Source organism: Falco naumanni, chromosome 3 (assembly GCF_017639655.2).
Source record: "Falco naumanni isolate bFalNau1 chromosome 3, bFalNau1.pat, whole genome shotgun sequence".
In the NCBI taxonomy this organism is placed as follows: domain Eukaryota; kingdom Metazoa; phylum Chordata; class Aves; order Falconiformes; family Falconidae; genus Falco; species Falco naumanni.
Window position 1 is genome coordinate 49,752,310 of NC_054056.1, and position 14,294 is coordinate 49,766,603.

Here is a 14,294-nt window from a genome sequence, read left to right on the forward strand (position 1 = left end):
TCTTGTTCGCAGATAACTACTCTTATTAATCATAAGGATAAACCAAAGCGTTCAGACAAGACTCTGCAAGCAATTCAGCGAGTGGGCCAAGCAGTTAACCTGGCAGTTGGAAGGTTCGTTACAGTAGGTGAAGCTATAGCCAACGAAAACCATGAACTGAAAGAGGAAATGAGCGTTGCTTGCATCGAGGCAAGGAGAGCAGGTATGTAGTTACACATGAGATTGTGCTTGTCCCATTTTTGGCACGCTATTTTTAGTGTCAGGAATAATGTAGGAACTTTATCATTTAATTGCTTAACCGTCTTCTGCTGGTGCAGTCAAGGCCTGATCTGTTACCTGATTTTGTTGCTTACTTAAATTGCTGTCATCTTATGAACAGGGAATGGAACTGTGTGTTGGCTTTGATTTTTATAGGATCTTTTACCACAAGGAATTACCCGACTGCTCTTTGGTTTATGATGTTACTGCAGACAAAGTGCAGAGTGTTGAGAATACAACTTGAGAGTTTATTGCTCTCAAGCTAAAATAATGGAGTATTTAAAGTAATTTGAGTGTTGTGCTATTGAGGTCACTACGTTCTAAATCTGAATGTCCGAATGAAGGTCAGTGTCAACCCGTATATCATCAGGACTCGGTAAGATGACTCATATCAGTCATGTGATGACTTCTCTCAGTAGAATGAAAATAATCTTACTTGCCTTTTTGCTGGATTCAACTTTTGTTGCAAACTTGCTCTGTGCATGGGTTGAATGTCAAATATGGATAACTGATTGATCTGCCTGGTGTCACCCTCCTCCCCCCAGAAGCCTCTGTTCGGGCGAATAGTGGGTTACATTCTCTGATACTGTAAAAGAATGTCAGTGTCATACTAGAAACTACTCTCCTAGATATTGAGTGCTATTCCTTACATAATATTTCAGTGGCTCTTAGTAAACGCGTATTCTTACGTCTGCAGTGCAGCCTTCAAGAAGATGACATCTAGAAGAACGTTCCTTTTGTTGTTAGTGGTGGTGCGGTTTTGTTTTTTCTTTCAAATACTTTTGGATCATGGGAAATTCTCGTTGAAGGTTTTCCTGTTTGAGCAGGTAGATATTGTGACAGACATCATGCTTACTGTGGCTTCAGGGAGGCAATCTTGAGCTTCTGGATGTGGAGGCAAACAAATGATATTTGAACGCTTACGTCTTGATGACCGCAGGAAGGAGTAGCATTTTACTCCAAGACATGGGTTACTGCACTTAAAATTGATCTGTTAAGATAAATCGTAAACTTGTGGGTGGGTGGGTGTTTTCTATCTTTTAAATAACCTCAGAAGCCTGAGAAACTTGTGTTTTGCTATCCTAGCTGGTGTATTTCTTGCTGAATCACTCTGCTGGCCTCAGACTTTGGGGACACAGTTCATACTTCTTTTGTGATTTAAAAAAAAAAACAAAACCCAAAAAACCAAAAAAACCTTAGCAGTTGGGCATGGTACTTCAAGAAATACTCTGATAATCCCTCAACAATGAGTCACAATGTCTAGAAACACGCTGGGGTGATGAATGATTGTTTTTGTGATATGAAGGACTATTCTAGATAAACCTCAGACTGAAAATTCATAGTCGCCCCAGTAAACTTGGCTGCGAACAGAAATGTCCTAATTTGAAAACATTCCATTTGTTATGTGAAGCATGTGTTTTCTCTTCAGAGATCCAAGTAAAATGCTGGCAAGCCCAAATTGCTAAAGTTTACATCGAGAATCTGAGCCGCTTAGAGCGGTGCAGTCTGGATCTCTTTTTCTTGACTTGCCAGTTATGCTGTGGCTGAGTGCTTTTTCTCTGTACTGATGTGTCCACCAGGAACTCTAAAAATCTAAAACTAGTCTGCAGTATTTTCTCTCACCAAATGGTTATACTTTTTTACATTGTAAATTTTATTTCCTGTTACACAGTAATGTGCCTCAGTCTAGAGGAGTGAAGATACAGACTGCTTACTTTTCTGGCAAGCCTCACATTTACCTTGGCATGGGTCAGTTATTCTCTGAGCTACACATTTGAGATCTCAACCGAAGACTTACGTGCGAAATTCAGTACATCAAATGTGATTGATGCTGGTTTTTTCTTTGTTGTTGGTTTTTTTTGTTTTTTTTTTTTCATGCCAGTATTGTCTCTGTGGACTGTTAAGTGTTGGACAAGGTAAGATAGTCCTTTGTGCAGATAAATTCTTACGGATAATTGTCCTGTAAATTCAGTCTCTGAACGCAGTTGCTCAAGTGCCATTTTGAACAACTTTGGTGTTCCCAAGCAAGCCAATATAATCTCCTGGCCAATTATAACCAAGAATATTGACATGTATGAAAGAATCCTTTGGCCCTTGGTATGGGCAGCAGAAAGCCCTTGCTGTATATGACGGAGGATATTGTAGAGCTGTTCGTAGTTCTTTTTAGCTGATAAATTAGATTGTTCCTCAGAAATTAAAGGCATACTTTGTTAGGCGTAGAAGATAGATTTTAACACTAAAGGCTTTAGAACATGAAGTGTCTCAGTTGCTAAGAAAAGTAGCGAGTCTTTAAATCAACTGCATATCCTGCAGAGGCTTTGAAGGATGGCAGATGTTGTAGCTGTCTCTTGTGAAGGGTATAATCAGTGATCTTCAGTGTTTCAGACTTGTTATGACTATTTCCTTGTAATAAACCTTGTAATTTGACTCAAAATAGAATCATAAAATATGGCAGAGGGTCATATAGCAGATTTTGCCTAACGTTACTCTTCCACTGTGTCAGTGTTTACAGTGACAGTATAGTAGTGGAATGTAACTCAAAGAAGTACATTTTTAGATGCCCATCTGTGATTTTTTTTCTTTTCTTTTCTTTTTTTTTTTTTTCCTCCAAAACTAGGAAAGACTGGTTAATTTAAGAGAGAAAACACATGTCAGGAGTGAGTTAGTGTCATAACATTTTCAGTATTCTCTGCCAGTTGACTGCATAGCCCTAAAGAAAGACATGGAGTAAAATGGAAGCAATAAATAGCTCTCTCCTATTTCTGTCTTGTCTTATAGTACAGAGAAGGACTAAATTAAGAAGGCTGAAAACGAACAATTTAAAATGGGTAAATAGAATCACAGAATAAATTAGGCTGGAAGGGATCTTTAACTTCCAAGAAAGGAGACTGTGCAATTTCTGGTATACCTCTTATGGTGTTTCACTCTAAAGTGGTAAAACTATTTTCTTATATGTTGTCCATTGCTTTCTGTCCTATCACCATGTATGTCTGGGAGCAGTCTGTTTCTGTATTCTCCGTACCTGCCCATAAGATAAGTAGTTTGTAGTCTGCAGTAAACTGCCATTGGCCTTCTCTTCTTGAGGTGGAACAAACCCACTTCCTTCATCCTCTCCCCTTACGCCACATGCTCCGCTATGTCAGTGTGCTCCCTGGTACCGGGGAGCTGAGAAGTGGACATGGTACTGCAGATGCTGTCTCACAGGTGCCAAACAGAAGGGAAGAATCCTTTCTGCAGCCGCTAACAACGCAGCGTGCAGCCGGCCATCATTGCTGACTCCTGTTCAACTCTTTGTCCTCCAGGATCCCCACGTCCTCCCCCACAGAGGTTTTCCCTAGGCAGCTGATCCCAGCCTGTACCGTTGCGTGGTGTTGTCCTGGCCCACATGCAGGATTTGGCATAAGGGCCTTGGTGGGACTTCACAAACTTCCTGTCAATCATCTTTTTGGCTTGTCCCTTTGTCTAACAGCCCTGTCCTCCAGCATTATCACGCACTCCCCAGTTTGGTACTGTTAACACACTTTCTGAATGTGCTGGCCCATCATCCAGAGAACAGTTTTGATGCCTTGTGTCGGTCCCTACAGGACATCGCTGGTAACTGATGGCCCATAGGATTTTGCACCATTTATCACCATCCCCAAGCCCAATAGTCAGGTCCATTTTCTACCCACCTCATTGTTCACTTACCCAGTCTGTATCTCATGATTAAGTTACAAAGACATGGGAGATCATGTCAGAGGCCTTGCTAAAGTTGAGATGCACAGTATCCATTACTTCCTTTTCTAGAAATGGTGTTATCACAGAAGGCATTCAGGCTGATAAGGGACTATTCCCTCTTGCAGGTCTGTGCTGGCTCTTCCCTGTTGCCTTTTACTGCTTCATGTGGTAATGGCATCCAAAATGATTTTAATAATATTCCTGAATACTGATGTGAGGCTGACTAGCCCATAATCACCTGAATTTTTCTTGTTACCCTTCTTGAAAATGAGTGTTGCCATTCCATCACTGACAGTCTGTCATTGTTAGTCTTTCAGACATGATAGGAGAATTACAGTGACACTGAACTGCTCCTTCAACGCTCTCAGATGTATCATATGGACTTGTGTGTGTCCAGGTGGCTTAAATAGTCCCTAGCTTAGTCTTTTTATCTTAAGAGATCTTGCATCCTCATAGCTTATTCCCAGGGTAACTGTAGTTGCAGATCTGCAGGCAGAGGAGGAAGCCTTTGGCTGGTTGTCAGAAGTCTCAGGTTTCTAGGGCTGTTTGGAGCTTTTGACAGGCAGATTCTGCAGGTCTTTTTATGTTCCCTGATTGCTCTTTGTATGACTAGATGCTTCACCTATGACTTGATAATTCATCTTCAAGGAGGTGAAGCCCACAGCATGAGAAATGGAATAATGATGTCGTGCATCCTTCCTTCATTACCAAAAGCACTTTACATCAATTTTAAAGGTTCTCTGTGTGTTTCTACAACATTTTATGTTGTCACATATATTTTGAGGTCAAAGGAGAAGATTGAGGTTAATCTACTGACAAAGCTGAACAGTTCTAACTAGCGAGTGGCCTGAATTAAAATGAGTTTGACTGTGCAGAAGGCTATGGCAAATCTGTTTTGCTGTTAAATTTCCTCACCTGACTGGAGGCTTGTCCTACAGCTTCACTGCTAGTGTATCTGGCTGCCCTTACTGTTTGAATGATAGCCGTACTTTTATAATTCCTCTTGCTTCTATTCATTTTCAGGCCCTTCAGCTGTGGAACTCACCATCTCAGAGCAGACTGTTTATCATATTGACATACTTGAGAGACCCTCGGATTATTTGTGGCGTGGCTTTTAAGACCTGGTCTGATGCTAGCCAAAGTACTGGAAGTTCCTTGCTGTAGTGCAGTATCTATTCAGACAACTTAGGAACTCAAGGGATTACGGTTGTCAGAGGAGAGAAATCTGTACATGAACACTATGAAGCATGAAGCTTTGTGGTTTGAAGGATGGTCGGGCCTTCTTTGTTCCATAGTATGTGTGTGTGGTATTTCTGGAGCAATAACGCACCCTCAGGTTCTTCATATGGGACCTCTGGCTTGATCAGGCTTTTGGAGTATCTTGTCTGCTTAGGTGAATTACCTTAGTTGAGGTTTTGAAGACTAGTCATAGGGTTCTAAACATAGATCATATGTTTATGATAGGGGACTAAACATAGATCAAATGCTCTAGGTTTTATCTTCAAGGATGATCTGCAGGTTAGTTGTGCATTGATCATCTTATCTTGCATGCTAATAAAAAGCATATCTCTGAGCTTGCCTGAGTATGGTCTCCCAGCAGTCCTCTGCAGTTGTGGAATAGGAGACTGCTCTGTGTCTTTCCTCTGTTGCACTGTTATCTGGGGTACTCCAGAAGATTTAATTGGTTAGGGGCCTGTGATTTTTCTCAGACAAGGAGATCCGTTGGATTGTAGAATTTTTAACTATATAAAAATAAGTGGGTCAGGTAGTCCTATTTATTATCATACTAAATGCTACTTGAATAAAAAGATGCTTATGAATGAAAAATCAGTGCTTCGCCTTTTTTTCTCTCCTGTCTCTGACAACATACTCTTTGGTTGCCTGACTGAACATTAAAGCGCAATAGTCTTACTATTGGAATCTCTTTATTCTTCATGCCTGAAGACTGCTATAGCAATAGGAAATCCATAAATTACAGGAATACTAAGTGAAATTTGGAAAGTGGAATTTGTAGTCCTTCCTTCCTTCCTTCCTTCCTTCCTTGCTGCATCCCACTCCTTCAGTGGGTTGATGCTGCAGGTGTCGACACTGATTTGACTTTTGCTATTAAAATTGGAAAAATACCTCCCTTAAATGTTTTCTCTCTCCACGCTCCCCAGCTCCACCTCCTCCACATCAAATATCTGTAGACTACTGTAAGAAAATTAGTGTACATTACAGATGGAAGAATGAGGCAGTACTGAGTAATAATCCAAACTCAAATACGGAGAGGGTGCCACCAACAGTCAGTAGGAGGAAGTGAAGCGAAATAAAAAAGGTTATAGGTAGCTCTGAAATTACTGTTTTATCCCTCAAAGGTAAAAGTTAAGAATGCTTAACGGCCCAGTATGTCTTCTAGAAGTATGAAATGTTAATTATTTCTTTTTTCCCTCTAGGTGAAACAATTGCACAGCTTACGGACGTGGCGAGCTTGGATCATCCAGAATCTGACAGCCACATAACGATCTTTACTGACAAAACGGGTGTGGTAAAAGCTGCGAGGTTGTTGCTTTCATCTGTCACAAAGGTGCTGGTGTTAGCAGACAGAATTGTTATTAAGCAGATTATAACTTCAAGAAACAAGGTATTTGTAGCTTCTTTTTTGTTTTGTTGAACTGATACCTGCAGTCAATGCAAAAGAGTGAGGGTAAATTAAATGGTATTTTCATTATATCTTTAGGGGAAGTGCAAAATAATGAGGTAAAAATTAATGTCTTACTCATGCTCACCTACCAGATATCTAAAAGGGGATGGCTCTAGGTCAGGAGGAGTAAAATACAATTTTCAGTGACTTTCTACATTTTATGTGACCTGTATTGCTCAGTTGACTTAGTATGCTGGAGAAGACACTGCGTTACTGCTTATTTAACTTTGTTTGCTGCAAGATGGGAAGTGTGTCTGTCACTAAAATGACTGATAGAAGCTTCTACATGCGAAGGTCAGGATGTTTGTACTGTCAGGATGAAGATGAGAGCACTATGAATATGTCTAAGGCAAAAAGCTGCGAAGAATGCTGATAAAAGTATGTGCTAGTGAAGTGAGCTTTGCAGATTAAAAGTTTTTTGTGCAGTTTAACATACATCTTGAAACTTAGCTTGAAACTACTTAGTTGATTTAAATAATGTATGAAGGCCCATTTAACCTCAAATGTAATATATTTCATGTACTGCACTGTCTTGCCTGTAGGATATTCTTCTCCCCGCCCCATCCCCCCCCCCCCCCCCAATGTGCTAAAACAAAAATAGAAAAAACTCATGGTTGAAAAATGAGAGCCTGATAGGGCATGGGTTTTTCCATTAATTTTTGACTCATAATCCAGAGCAGTGCCCCTCTTCCCCTTTTGATTCCTCCTGCTATCACTCTTCCTTTATCCCAGTTTGTTTTCCAGACATGCTGGTCTCTATTTCACAGCCTCTAGATCCAAGACACTTAGTTGAGTTCAGGATTCAAAAACTACCATAATACCTGCTTCAGTGTGGCTTTAGATTTGGCGGCAGTGATTTGCTGCTGTCTTAGTGCTCTTTTCTTCTCCCAGTGGTTGGTGAAGGTGACAGCGGTTTTATCAATGTCAATTTGTTCAAGTTACTTACAGCTTTGGTCTTTTCTTGCACTGAAGACCAGAATGGTGCATTTAACACCTTTTGCTGCCATTTGTGAGCTTTTCTTCTGCCATTGTCTGCAGCCATGCAGTGATCTGAATTAATTTACCTTTCCAAAAGTGGCTGATGTTAACACAGATTTAGGCTACAAAGTGACTGTTGTATTATGAAGGGATAAGGAGGGTTATATCCTTTCAGCAGCAGGGCATGGTTTATGGTAGTCTTAAATATACATGAAACTATTGTCATATATACAGTGACACGAATATAGTAAGCTTAAGTGCAAGATTTTATTTTGAAGGTATTTAAAATGAAGTCTCATATTCCAGAGTAAGTTTGATTGCCATAGTCACTCTAATCTTTGTGGTCTTTTGGGTTTAACTGCATTCTCCTTTCTGTGCACTCTACATGTGTTTGAGAATGTCTGCTTCTGTTTATGGTACCAGTAGAGCAATTCACATCTCTAGGACCAAAGTAAACAAATGATGGTGTCTTATACAGATATACCCTGATATTTTCAGAAGTGTACTCTATAAAGTGTGTCAGACGCTGGTATGATAGCAAAGCAGTTCTAGCAGTTCTTCCTTTAAGAAATATTGTGGTAGAGGGATGATGTGGTCAGGGATTTAAGAAGTGCACGCAAATACGCAGAGATAGTGTAGTATAATATGGCATAGAGGATGGAAAGGCAGTATTGCTGATTGGAGCAGATGCTGGCTTCTTGAAGTGGGTCACTGTCCCAGATCTCAACTTCGTCTTCGGCTTAAGAGACTGAATGCCCAATGTTAAACTTTTAGTGCCAGTTTTCTTGCTGCCTCTTTGTGAATGCCTTCATTTTCATTGCCATCATAATTTTCCTCATATTAATCAAGAATAGTTAAGTCAAGGGCAAAGGACTGCAAAAACCAGCTTAATAGTTGGGTGTCCAGTCTCATAGACTAATGAAGTGATTGAGATCTTCTGGAATGCTGATCTGCTCCAGAACCCAACTTGTGTTTGATGATCCTACTCCTGCTTCTGCGTCCTCTGTACCATATATACCCTCCCTGTGTTCTTAAATCCTGTGCATTTCTTAAGTCCCTGCCCACGTCTTTCCCACCTTACAGAATTTCTTTCACTGTCCATCAGACTTAGTCACTACCTCACTGAGCTTAGAGCCTTACTCCTCTTACTGTCACCAGTCAGGTTAGGAGTGACTAGGGAAGTGACAGATAGTGGGGGTGTTGCTGCACTATGTGGATTGGATCAAATATGGATGTGCCCTGAGGTGATGTCAGTCTGACAGCCGTCTGAAAGGTGACATTCACAGTGCAGCAGTAGCTGTGTAATACTAAGTTCTAATTTAGATATTAATAGGAACTTAAAGCCTTTTTGGATATGTTTTTGTAACCTTGTATTTAAAAAAAGTACATTTTAATTACTGTGTGTTTCATGTTGAACAAAGTTTAGAATGGAAGGTTATGAAGACATCACAGGTTATTTTGTGTTTTAACAGCTTCTTGAATAAGCTTTAGACAAATTTAGAGCTGTCTATATGTTTTCTCCCTGTATGTAGTTTCTTGGAACGTCAGCTCTGCCTGGAATGTCTAGAATTGGCGTGTGCTTTCATGGAAATTTTTATTTGACAAGAGATTTGTCATGACAGAAACACTTGCCCTGGGGTATACTGTAACAGAGTTGCTTGCAACGAAGACCATACTCGTGGAGTACTATAGTTGCCTAAACCAAGAATGATTGAGTAGAATTACTAATTTTTTTTAATCCATTCTTAGAAGAGAAAGTTGGATCTTAACTTGTTTTTTCTCCTTTCTCCACATTCACTTTTCTACATCCTCACTTTCTCAGTCCTGTGGTTCTTTCTCTGCTTCTTCCACTCTCATGCTGCTATTTGCACATCTTCATCTCTGCACAGCTTCCTTCCAAGTCCTTCATACCCCAGCCTTGCTCATGTGTCAACATCTGAATCACAGAAGTTCCTGTTTCTGCAGCCTTTGTGGAACTGGCTGCATAACATAAGATACTCGGACAGATCCTTCAGTCTAATATTGCATGATAAAGCAGTCAGTTCCACAGTGCTTACAGGTTTTAGTGGAACATTTGCTTTACATGGATTATGAGATTGAGCCAGCTGCTCTATTACAAAAGAATGGGTGCTACTAGGAGGGTTTGCTTGGGTTGCAGAGAAGGGCTAATTTCTCATAATTAAGTACATAGACTGCTTTTTTTAGTTGGGGGAAGATACTTTTGGCATAGGAAAAGAAAAATAAGTTGCGGTTTCTCCCTTTCAAGTACCGTTTCTTAAATTTTCGTGCAGTATTTTATCTCCAGTCTGAAACACAATAAAGAACTGCTTTGACTTTCTTTCCCTTCTGAAGACATTGAGTGGATTTGAAAGATCATTTTGGGATTGGCAGCTGTCCCTCTAACCTGAAAACCCCTGATGTTAATCTCTGTTATAAACCATATTGTAATGACTTCAGCAGAATAGTTTCAGTAATTTATAAGCTCTATGATAATTTTTGCTGAATGTGTTAAAAATGCTCATTTCACATGCTTTTATGTATCTTGAGTAAAAGCTTGATACAACTTTGGTTCATTTAGTTCTTTGTTTTATATAGAGAGAATAATCTTCAGAGCTAGAGTAAGTTGTTACAGAAAGTATAAAACTATGTATTTAACTCAGTCGTAACTTGTTTTTTGGAATGCTGTTGCTTTTTTCTTTTTTTGTTTTTTAATGCATACAGCCGTTAGAACACCTGTCTGACTGCAACTGTGGTTTTAAACTATGAAAGCTAAGCATCCAAAATTGAACTCTGAAATTGAGTTACAATATAGGGATATAATCTGTATATTAATTTCAAGCACTTATGCTTTTAAATTTAATGTGACAGTAACATTTTTGCTAAATCTGGAAACTGAATCCTGTAATACTGCTACTCTTTATACTGGGAAGAGTGAGGAAAATATTTTTTGAGGGCTGACAATAAATTACTAGTTTTGGTTGAAGCATGATTATTAATTCAGACTTGATTTCCAGCTGTTGAGTTATTAATGCTTAAATAGTGACAAAATATATAAATTTTAAACAACACAATTTAGAAGTGTCTGCAAATAATGATATTCCTAGTTCAGTAATAATGTTTTCTATTTAGCATCTTGATAATCTACGGTATTTTCCCTTATCTTGCAGGTTCTTGCAACAATGGAACAACTAGAAAAAGTCAGTAGTTTCCAGGAGTTTGTACAAATATTCAGCCAGTTTGGAAATGAAATGGTAGAGTTTGCCCATTTAACTGGAGATCGGCAAAATGTAAGTATTAATTAAAAGCTGTGAGAGATGTTGTAAGGTGTAATTTTCATCTGATTCACCAGAAGATTTGGGTGGTTCTGGGATGTTTAACTATTACAAAACAATTGCTGGTGTCCTATCTCTGAAACCTAACTTTTTCTCCTTGCTCCACTCAAAAGACATCTTTTGACTTTACAGCTCAGCCTGAGAAATATCACTGTGTTGTTTGATCTGTGTATCTTCCAGAAGCCTGTGTGCGTGTTATTTGAGATGTTCTTTGGTTTCAGTCACTGTCCTTTGGCTCTAACTTTTCTGGCTTATTACTCTGATAGATAATTTGTCTGGTTTTACTTGACAGAAACATTTGATGTTTGTACATAATGAAGGGATCTGAAAGCAGAGTAATTATTTTAGAAAACTCCAAACATGAAATCTTTAGATCCTAATAAAATATTTACTCATGTTTTTATTAGTATTATGGAATAGTTTTCCAGGTTCGGGTCAAAACCTTTTTATGGTGGGGTCATGGTGTTTTACTTCTTGCACGCAGCTACTCTTTCAAAGCTTTTCATTCATGCAGAAAGCTTTTTACTGCTACTTCCATGAAAACAAAAGGTTTGCTGAGGCTTAAGACTTCTCTTGTGAGCTCTGCTTACTTCCCCTGGGCAATCAAATCCTCCTTTCAGAACTCAGTTAGGGTCTGATACAGATATACAAAGTCCCTAATGTCGAGCAAATTTCAGAATTCAATTTGTATGAACAACGTGCCCACCTCATGCATCTCCTTTTACTGTTGATGTGTTCCAAGTCTGCTAAGTACATGCTCAGTATCAAAGAATCAGTTCTGGAAAAGCTATATATAATCAAGGGAAATACCTGCTTGGAAATTAACTCCGGTTTTCCCTGAAATATTCATAGCAGTTGTTCCCTGGAAAGAGAAAGCTGCATTACTAGTAAGTGATAATCTTTTCAACTGTTTTTCATTGATTTTCAGTGTTAACTGGTCTTTGGCTTTCCCCTCCTTTCCTACTTAACTGTTTTGGAAAGAGTGTTTCATTACTGCTTTTTAGATGTGCACTTTCTTGATGTGCTCACTTCACAGTGTGTAGGCTATGTGGCACTATTGATTTTATTGGGAGGAAACAGCCTTCAAAGTATTTTTCCTTACTGTAATTATAATTAGTATGCTAGAAACACTTGAGTGTGGTCAGATTTATCAGAGTATAACGTCAGAATCTCAGAAATGAACTTTTTTTTAATGTGGTGATTTTGATCTTAAAGATTTTCTGTAGTCGCTAAATAAGATTTTTATAAAAATGTCAAAACAGACTGCTGCTTTGATTTATCTGGGGTTTCTTGCTAATCTAGGGTACGTTAGGATTAATTCCATCCTGTACTCTGTTCCCTTTTCAGCTGGTGGCGTTCAGTTGCCTGTTTAACACTCAAAACAGCACTCAGCTTTCTTTTCGAGCATCGAGAAGAACTTGGTTGTAGCTTTGTAATTCTTCCTTTTGTTAGACCTTCTGATGTGTTGATGGTTTCTCCCCTCCCTCCTACCCCCATCTCAATTTGGACTCTAAATTCTTTCCTTCTGATGAACTTTTCTGGGGCTTTAGTTCAGTTTTGTGGGTATATCCTTTTCCCTGGAGAGTTTTTGAAAAGTTTCTGTACATAATGCCTTTCTACAGAGGAATTGCTGTTTTTTAGCCTGTTAGGTAGTAAATGTAACACTCAAGTAGACAAAAGATTTATTTTAAGTTTCTTTCACTGCAGTACAATGAAAAGCTGGCATTCTCTGTCTCTGCCTTACCCTCCCCCCACTTCAGAAAATTTTTAGTCAGCTATTCTTTTCCCCTCGTTTTTCTGTTTTATGAATAATGCTATATGATAAAGGTGGCAAAATTAGTGACAGTTTACATAAGCTCTGTATCTCTGAGATCTTCCTTCTTTGAAATCTGAATTGAATAGAGCCAAGAATGAAGGCATAAATTAAAAACTGTCTGAAAAGCAAGCTCTGGATCATGAGTTAGGCTGAAAATAGCAGTTGTCAGACATAAAGAAGCTTTCTCACAACCCTGTCCATCAGAGAGAAATTTTCTTTTCCAGGATCACAGATAGTTAACATTTTAGATACTGTGTAATAGTTCATTTTTTTTTTTTCATTTGGTGTTTAGGATTTGAAGGATGAGAAGAAAAAGGCTAGAATGGCAGCATCTAGGGCTGTTCTTGAGAAGTGCACCATGATGCTTCTAACTGCTTCAAAGGTGAGTGACTATGAGCACTCCTATGCAACTTGTATAAATCACAAAGCATGGCATCTGGCAGGATAGCTGACTCTTCTTTCTCAGCCCCGCTTTAATAAAACTTCATGGTGAAGAAGGGTGTCAGAGTAAATAGTAAGTAGAGGAAAACCTTTATATTCTGAGTAATGGTATGAATTCTGATTATCACAATGCTAGTTTAACAGAAAGAATTCATTATATTCTAGTGCATTCTGCAGACTTGGCTTAGCCAGAAACATTAATTTTGCTACACTGCATGTGTACTCTCTCATAATACTTACTTTGCTTTCTTTAAAAAGACTTGTCTGAGGCATCCAGACTGTGAATCTGCTCGTATAAACAAAGATGGTGTTTTTCATCGAATGAGATTAGCTTTGGAACAGGTAATAGAAATTGTAACTGACTCTACACCAAATGGAGAAAATGAGATGGCCCCCATCAGTATATATTCTGGCATCAAAGAATTCAAGGTAAGAGTGGAAAAAGTGGTGTTTTCTACAGCCTAATACACAACCTCAAAACTAGAATTTTGGGGAAAAAAATATTTTTAAATTCAGCATGGGGGAACTGCATCTTTTCAGCTTAACTTTTCAGTTAACTTAAATAACTGTCCCAAAATGTTAGAGAATCTGACAAGAGGTAATCATGATTTCATTGTCGCTGCCAAAATATGCCTTCTGATACTTGCAGTCTCCTCCTGAATCAGAATGCACTCAGAACTCCCAATTTTTTGTTGAGGTGATGCCTTGACATTGAATAAACTTAAGTATCAGCGTACTGATCAGAACTTCTTTAAAATTATTATTGAAGAATTCTTCCTTTGTAATTGGTAGTATTTTTAAAACTGCACACAAAAATAGTCGTCCAAACATTTAAAAGGGCAAAATGTCATTCAAGGGAAACGTGATGAATTGAGGTTGTATCTTGTAGCTTAGTTGATTTTTCCTCATAAAGGCTTTTCTGAATTTCATAATTGGTTAATGAACAGCTATGCCTTATTTAGTCTGTCACTTTGATTTTATTATTATTTTATTTATTTATTTATAACACACACATCCCCCTTTAGAGTTTGGTTGAAATTTTTGCTAAGTGCCTCAAAGTATTCAATTT

The 14,294-nt window shown here is 38.7% G+C and overlaps 1 protein-coding gene across 1 annotated transcript in view; it reads left to right on the forward strand.

The window, feature by feature from the left end:
• The window catches only part of CTNNAL1 (catenin alpha like 1), a 58,826-nt gene that overhangs the window by 19,831 nt on the left and 24,701 nt on the right, over nt 1-14,294 (forward strand). Inside the window, exons 2-6 of the mRNA XM_040588039.1 lie at nt 13-202; nt 6,411-6,598; nt 10,804-10,923; nt 13,077-13,166; nt 13,484-13,654. Of these exons, the coding sequence (XP_040443973.1) occupies nt 13-202; nt 6,411-6,598; nt 10,804-10,923; nt 13,077-13,166; nt 13,484-13,654 (759 nt within the window). The remainder of the gene's footprint in view (nt 1-12; nt 203-6,410; nt 6,599-10,803; nt 10,924-13,076; nt 13,167-13,483; nt 13,655-14,294) is intronic.